At 31.0% G+C, this 8,953-nt stretch overlaps 1 protein-coding gene across 2 annotated transcripts in view; it reads right to left on the reverse strand.

The window, feature by feature from the left end:
- The window catches only part of LOC140448581 (uncharacterized), a 39,916-nt gene extending 31,322 nt beyond the window's left edge, over positions 1 to 8,594 (reverse strand). Inside the window, exons 1-3 of one of the 2 annotated variants that reach the window (XM_072541674.1) lie at positions 8,378 to 8,594; positions 8,082 to 8,248; positions 6,742 to 7,565 (exon numbers count right to left, since the gene is read on the reverse strand). In XM_072541674.1, the coding sequence (XP_072397775.1) occupies positions 6,742 to 7,565; positions 8,082 to 8,232 (975 nt within the window). In that variant the 5' untranslated portion in view covers positions 8,233 to 8,248; positions 8,378 to 8,594. The remainder of the gene's footprint in view (positions 1 to 6,741; positions 7,566 to 8,081; positions 8,249 to 8,377) is intronic. The other variant, XM_072541667.1, reaches the window with a different exon arrangement.
- Between the last annotated feature and the right edge of the window lie 359 nt (positions 8,595 to 8,953).

Here is an 8,953-nt window from a genome sequence, read left to right on the forward strand (position 1 = left end):
AAAAGTAGAGTGAACAGCAGAAAGTTCACTTACGATGCAGTAGTTCATATGCGGCTACGTGCCATCGTGCATAGTTCTTTTTTTTTTAATTTACCGCCAAAATTGAACAAAGTTTTTGCACTGGTTAAAAAAGACAAAGATTTAGCAAACATGTCACGCACAACAATGCCGAAAATAATCCATGAAATGAACTTTGTTTTTTGCAAACGAGGAGTACAGTCAACCGTGATTGAACGGCCCAATATTCTAAAATGGAGGCATCAGTATTTGCGTGATGAAAAAATTTCGTTCTCAAGGATACACCGTCGTTTATTTGGATGAAACTTGGGTGAATGTAGGACATAGTGTTTTCAAAGAACGGAAGGAACTTTCAGTGACTTCAACCAGGGATGTGTTTGTTAAGTGGTTGTCAACAGGCATAAGACAGCCGACACAACGAGGCCCCCGATTTGTTATAGTGCGTGCCGGTAGTGAATTGGACTTTGTAGCTGCTTTTTTGGTTTTTTGGTTAAAGCTAAAAGCTAAAAAAAACTCAGCGGACTATCATGATGAGGTGGATGGTCCTATAATTGAACAATGGTTTAAGGAAAAGCTGCTTCCTAATCTTCCAGAGAAAACTGTTGTGGTGATGGACAACACTTTGTACCATTCATGGAGAGAAGTGATTCCGACAGAAGCCTTCAATATAGATCAAATTAAGACATGGTTGATGGAGAAAGATATCTTTCTCCTATTATCTAAGAAGATTATTTAAAATCAGAGCTCATTTAAGTCGTAAACACATACAAAGAAAAATACATAAAATATAAAATCGACGAGATATGCAAAGAGAAAAATGTAGCCATTCTGAGACTACCTTCATACCATTGAGTTAAATCCAATTGAAATGGTATGGAGTCAAGTCAAAAGTCATATTGCCTCACACAACACAGAGCTGAAGACTGCCGCTATGGAACAATTAATAAGAAATGCATTTGGTGATAGTGTGTAACAGTGGAAAACTGGAAAAACTATTGTAAATTGCTATTAAGAAAGAGCAAAAATTTTGGGTTATTGACAATAAATGTGACGGTTGACAGTCAAAGTAATGAATATGAGGCGATAGCGATGATAGAGAAGATGAGGATGATGTTAATATGCAGTGAGTAAATTATGTGATAGTGTGTAAATCAGCGGACACAAAGTGCCAAGTCCGAAAAGTCTGTAAATAATAGTCCAGCAAAAGTGAAAATAAGGTAATAGTGCGAAAAATTTCATATAATATATATATATATATATATATATATATATATATATATATATATATATATATATATATATATGTATATATATATATATATATATATATATATATATATATGTGGTCAAAATAGCAAAAGATAAATCATTAATCGGTAGAAGTATCGGTCGACCACGGAAAAGATGGAGTGACAACCTTCCATAGAGGTATCAATCCGCCAATGAACAAGTAGGATTGCTTATAAAGGGGAAGAAGAATAAGAAGATAAAATATGACTTTGATACGCCGAAATTTATTGGGACACCATGCATATTTCAAAATAATTTTAAAATGTAGCTTTTATCAACTTACAAACTAATAATTTAAAAATTTTTTAATTCTATTACTTTTTCGCCGTAATCTTCCATTTCTGTAGTGGTGATTCACCCAGTATACAAGGAAAAATTTTTATGTATTTAATTGTTATTACTTACATGAAAATGAAATTAAAGCTGCACTTGTTTTTTTTTTAGTTACATCTTATCTAAAGTGTTAATATGTAATGTTAAACAATAGTAAAACTTAACTATTTTTATTAGACCTATAATAATTACACACCTATATCTGTCAATTAAAGAAACAAGTATTTATAATGCATTATTTTGTATTCAACTATACATATATCGTTTTATTAGTGAAATTAATTAACTACAACTACACAGTGCTGAATACAGCTCTGATTAGAATGAATCATATATCGACAATCTAATAGCAACATGTGCCTGAGAGTTTTGGCAACACTGATCTCCATAAGCACAATGTTATTTTCTTACCTTGAAACAAAGTATAAACATAGCTAGCAATCAAAGGGTAAGCTAAATCATGCTATTGAAATAAACTACATTTGAAGGAATATATATTACTAAAAAGAGACAAAAATAAATACACAAAGAAAATACAAAATAAATATAAGAAATTCCTGGAAAAAAGGCAGTGAGGATTATGGAGGCACTTAAAAATATGGAAATTATAAGACCACTGAAGTAAATGTAGCAAGCAACAAGAAAAAATAAAACAAATAGGGAAGAAAATTGTTGGTATTATTACAGAAAAAGGAGAAAAACAGAAAAGTAATACATATTTTATTAGATATTATATTTATATGGGATTAAGCCACAATTATTGTTTGTAATGAAAATCACATTTTTAAGTAACTAATGTTTGACATTTCAATTTCCACTCCAGAAATATTTTTCAAAAAAGATTATTATACAAATCCTGGAAAAAATGTATAACAAAGTTATTTGTTATTAGTTATGTCATTTCAAAATAGACATGCTTGCCCTCGATCTTGTAGGCAAACAGCATGTGCATTTCTCAAAAATCTAAGGGTGGTGTTTTTACTATAGGAACATTAAATTCTGACTGTTTTGTGTATTTTGTATTATATGTTTATGTAAAGACTGTAGTAACATAAATTGAGCAATAGTAGATTTGTGTTTTGTGTATAAGATCGTAGGTGATGTTTTCGACCTAACATTACTTTCCTATTGTTGGTATATTGGAATTTTTTTTTAGAAACAAAATTATTTACTTGGTTTACAATGTTCCCTAAACCCCCGCAGTTTTTAACTTATTTAAAAATTTTGTGATTAAGCCTTTTGAATGCCTTGGAAAAATCTGTATGTACTTCACTAGCCTGATCTAAAGTATCTGAAAGATACTCAACAAATGTAATTAAATTCAAATCTGCCAATCTTTGTTTGAAAACCCAAACTGTTCCTCCATCACTGTCAAACCTAATGTTGATCTTAAGTAAGTAGCTGCTAATTTCCCAAATACTTTTGTAATATTAGGTCTGTTGTCTAGCTCCCAGTAGTCTATAAAATAGTAGAAAAGGCTATGACTTTGAAAAAACTACAGATGTACAACTTCTGTCCACATACAGTGTCTAGTTGATCCAATCATACATCGAGAATAGGGTACAATCTGTGAGGGTATCTGAGGTGTTGTAGGAGGAGAGTGTTGTTAATATTGGTGTTACCAGGGTTCAGTCCTGGGATAAATATTATTTCTAATATATATATATATATATATATATATATATATATATATATATATATATATATATACATATATAGTATACTCCCTATATAACGAACACAGTTATTACGAGATTTCGCTTATAACAAGGTACATTAGATGTCTCGTGAAATTTCTATTGAACTATAACCTTCTATAGCGAGACAATTTTGGTTATAACGAGAGAAAATAAGATCAAAAAATGTGTTTTTTTACGTTTTTGGCCCGGCAGTGGCTATATATAAATACCCTTTTTAACTGCTGCCCGCAATAAACTTGTTCGGAAATTTACAATTTATGATTCACAAGTGTCATTGTATGGGGTTGACCATTCGCACCTAATAATAAGAAGGTGCTAATAGACAACATGTGGAAAGTGCTGTAAACGTTATAAGAAACTTTATTCAAAGACAAAACGGAAATTAAGAAGCATACAACTGTTTCACATCTTTAGAAAATAGGTATTATAGACAGAATGATACTGGAGAATTTAAAGCAGTCAAAAATGACAGACTTCTTTCTATTGCAGAAGCAATAGTTTATGTTATCCTTGAAAGTACGCTTTATACAGATTTACAGAATACAGATTTTTTATTTTAATGAACTTTTTTTCAAAAACACCATTCAAACAATATTTAGCATCTTATATTGCTCCGATTGGCTTCACTAGAGGAAGTTAATGTTTTAGAAAACTACATATTCATATGTATGCTCAGTATTACTGTTGTTTGATATAACGAGATCGGCTTATAACGAGGTAATTTGTGTGCCATTTCAGTTCTCGTTATAGAGGGAGTCTACTGTATATATATATATATATATATATATATATATATATATATATATATATATATATACATATATTAATGGCCTTACAAGCATTGAATCAAATGCTACATATACAATCTTTACTGATGACACCCCAGTCTCCTTCAACACTGACACACTTCGAGACTCCCTTGGAGGTTGCAGGTCTGCACTGTTAACAGGCTCCTGCTTAATAAAGCAAAGACCAAAAGGGCTATTTTGCTGTTAGGGATACCCAGACTGAAAATGCAGATGTGACAGGTCTGAAGTTCCTTGGGGTACACCTGAATACCAAGCTTCAATGGGGTCAACATATTGACTATCTGTGTAAAAACCTATCTGTTATATGTGTTCAGAAATCTAGCATAAGGTGTTTCACATAAAGTCTTACAAACTCCTTATTATGCCATTTTTCACTCTCATCTGATATATGGAATCTTGGACTGGAAGCATTAAGCCATAAGTTTGGTTTGCAACATAAGGCTATAAGAGTTCTTGTAGGCCTTAAGTTTAGGGATGATTGCAGATTGGCGTATGGGACTTTGGGAATTCTTACTGTGCCCTCCTTGTATATCTATGACATACTTATTTGTTAAGAGGAGCAGGGGGCACTTGGCACTTTGGGACCCATCAAGACGTGCATGATCATAACACTAGACATTTAGAAGTGGACATGATAGTACAAAACTATAACATTACATTTCAGAATAATAGGTGGAATACCATCAGGACTTGGACCCTTATTGAGTTAATACTTGACATCTCTTCATAACTGGTTGATATAAGTATACAGTAATCTGATACTCCTGTTGGAACTAATACTCCGGTTGGAGTACTCCAGTTGGCTGGTTGTAATAGTGGGACAAAGTCATCCTCCTTTTGAGCAGGAAGATGTAGGTTCCCTTCATGTTAAATAATATTCAACCTAGTGTCATTATAATATTAAAATTTCCCATGATTTTCATGTAATACAAAGGTTTCCACATCTAATTACTTAGCTAGTTGCAACTACTTTAAAGGTTTTTCACTGATGATGGTCCAACTGGACTGAAAATATTTTGAAGATTTGTAATTCTTTTGGATAAATTTTAAATAATTTTTATTAATAAAATATACCATTATACACCAGACGTCTTTACTTTTAAGTTTTTTTAATAACAAATAACTTTGGTTATACATTTTTTTGCAGAATGTATATAATAATCTTTCTTGAAAGCGATTTTGAAATGGAAAATGATACATCAATACTAAACGATAACTGTCAATACTAAATATCTCATCACTACATGATAGAAGATGTCAAGCGGATTTATGTTTCCTTTTTAAAATTATAAATGGATATGTTCAAGATCCACAGTTACTAAGTTTAATAAATTTTAATGTTAATACTAGAAGAACTCGTAACACTGAGATTTTCAACATTCCATTCCACACTACGAATTATGGCCAAAATGAACCCATTACAAGAATTTTACGAACTGCCAATGAGCACAGCAATAGTTTAGAGTTATTTAGAATATCTACAGCAACATTTAAGAAATCATTTGAGAGATTTTAAGCAATATTTAATAACTTAAGCTACTACTTTAATTGATTTTTGTTTGATTTTTATTTTGGTTTGTTTTTTATTAACGCAACCTATATACAGTAGACTCCCTCTATAACGAGAACTGAAATGACAGACTAATTACCTCGTTATAAGCCGATCTCGTTATATCAGACAATCATAATACTGTGCATACATATGAATCTGTAGTTTTCTAAACCATTAACTTCCTATAGTGAAGCCATTCGGAGCAATATAAGATGCTAATAAATATTGTTTGAATGGCGTTTTTGAAAAAAAGTTATTTACTTTTATTGTCAATGAAATATATTAAAACATAAAAGAGTTGTTTACTTTTATTATCAATGATATACGTTAAAACAAAAAAGCTGTACTTATATGTATTTTTTTCCAACTACATAATGTATAAATCGTATTTTCAAGGATAACATAAACTATTGCTTCTGCAATTTTAAGAACTCTGTTATTTTTAACTGCTTTAAATGGTCCAGTATCATTCTATCATATATTTTCTAAAGATGTGAAACAGTTGTATTTATTCATTGTAAAGAAGTTTATTGCGGGCTGCAGTTAAGTTTATTGAGGGGCTGTTTGAAAAGGTATTTATTTATAGCCACGACCGGACTAAAAACGTAAAAAACACGTTTTTGGATCTTATTTTCTCTAGTTATAACCAAATTTGCCTCGCTATAGACGGTTATAATTCAATAGAAATTTCACGGGACATCTAATGTATCTCGTTATAAGCGAAACCTCGTAATAACCGTGTTCGTTATAGAGGGAGTATACTGTATAAGCTTTGTAAAGATTGACGTCATATTTCTGTAAAAATGGTATATCCGTTAAATAAATAAATAAATAAATACATCAAACATTAGTTAGTTAAAAATACGATTTTCATTATAACCTATAATTGTGGCCTAATCCCATATAAACATAATATTTAAATTAGATATACTACAAGAAAGTAGTTTCAGAATCTTGATATTACATTAGACTGAATAGTATCACTAAGAATATAATATGTTATGTGTGTAATGATAATGATAGTAATATTCAAACCTACTTGTACTTGTTGATTGTTCTCCACTTCATAATTCTGTAACTCAATCAGATCAGCCTCTATAGGAAGGTCTATCTCAGTGGTGTCTGGTACAATATCATCAATAGATTCTTCTGCAGTTTCTAGATTCACACTATTATCTGATAATTGTAAAGACATATCTGTTATCCCCTTCTCACTTTCTACAGATTCTTCCAGAACTTTATTTTCTACACTAACCTTTGCAATATTTTCACCAAGGTCTTCAGTAGTTACTAAACTATTATCAGGAGTATCTGTTACAGTATCACTTTCAGTTATGTTAGTTACAGAACTCTGATTGAGAATATCTTCAGAAACTGACATAGAATCATTTGGAGATTGTTCTGATATTTTTTCACTCTTAACTGAATCTTCAACTTTTGAACTAGCTGATTCCTCCTCATTATTAACAATATTTTGTTGTACTATTGTTTCTGTTTCAACTACATCTTTGTCCTCCACAACTACATTCTCTATGTTTTCTTGATTCTTTGTTTCAGCATTGTTTACATTACCATTATTGGTTTCATTATCAATAATTGTTTCTTCTTTATTCTCATTTTTGTCTGTAATAATGTCATTGGTTATTTCACTATTGGATATTTCAGCAGATTTCTTTGCGTTCACCACAGCAGACTCTTGTACCAAAGGCTGCTCTGGAATACATGATTCTTGCAACTGGGTTTCTTGTGAGGTGTAGTATGTCTCATGGGGAGGATTCTGATCTTGCTGATCAAATTCCATCTGCTGGATAGATTCATTTGGGTTGTAGACTGTAGAGTCATGTGAAGCATTATAGGGATCACCTGAAAAAATTATTTTCATAAAGACTGTCAGTATTTTGTAGTATGTAGATGTTACATACATTAACTGAAATCATCATTTTGTCTAGGTTATAAATATTTACTAAAAAATATTCACTTAACACAATTTTTATATGTGCAGTTGATATGGTCACTGTTTGTGCCCAATTAGACAATGTGCACTAATAATGGTTGTATGTGAAAAAATTGTTTCTCGTAAGGGTAAATAACTTCTATGCTTACAGAATTAGGGAATTCCTTACAATACTATATTTCCAGCAAATCTTCATATGCAAGTTTCATTTTGTAGTTTTCTTTGCCAAACATTACAGCAATACAAAACTAAGACTACTAATTTAAACTAGAGTAATTTGGAAATCCTCATACTTGTTTTGTATTAAAATACTCCTGCACCCAAGTATATAAAACTAGTATGCTTATAAAGTTTGAAAAATGGTAAATACTGAGGAATTAAAGTAGCACTGTTGCAAGTTACAAAATTAGTCAAGCAATAGTTACCTTCTACATGAAATCCTTGGGATACTATCTGGGATCCAACAGAAAAATTCTCCTGGCCGTAAGCTACGGTATTTTCTTCATAAGATATCTGTTTATTTACATCGGAAACATTTCCCGCATTTTCATATCCTTGGGTAATACTAGACTCCATTTTTCTGGGATAGCCGCTGAAAACATACAAACAAGCTTTAGTTAAAACCTTGCACTATCATTTTCTAACATTCAAAAATGGTAATTATCTAATAAAAACGTGCTTTGGGGATAATCATGTCAGTGTAAACACTTTTATTGCCTACCTAAATTTTCACAATTTTATGGTCTTCAGAAGGGAATACATCAATACTGTGTTTCTATTCTTACCAACACAATGTAGACCATATGAAGCGCAATATTTAATTAAGAATATAACTAGTTCGCCAATATATACCAAACAATTATATTCGTAAAAAATTATGAACAGCCATATTAGACCACCGCCATTAATTTACTCGCAGCACACACTACGTCATCAGATCAGGAACTTCTAGGACGTTCCAAATATTTGTAAATTGGTTTTGACTTTAGAGACTGTTTTCATGTGGCATTTCTAAGTTAGTCTTAGACGCAAAGTTAGTCTATTGTAAAATAGACTATAAATTAGATTGACTTTATCAAAATAATAATAAGGATGAAATAAAATTTAAATTATTTATTCGTTATATAATATTAAACAATTCATGAGTAGAAATTCATTATAAACACAAAAAATCCGAATATTTAAATTATTTTGTTCAGAAAACTTAAATCTTAGAAGTTGGCTGAATTTTTAAAAGCACATTTAACTTAGAATTAATAGTTTTGATTGGTGCTTAATTAAATGACATATTGTACCT

The sequence above is a fragment of the Diabrotica undecimpunctata genome, chromosome 1 (genome assembly GCF_040954645.1).
Source record: "Diabrotica undecimpunctata isolate CICGRU chromosome 1, icDiaUnde3, whole genome shotgun sequence".
In the NCBI taxonomy this organism is placed as follows: Eukaryota; Metazoa; Arthropoda; class Insecta; order Coleoptera; family Chrysomelidae; genus Diabrotica; species Diabrotica undecimpunctata.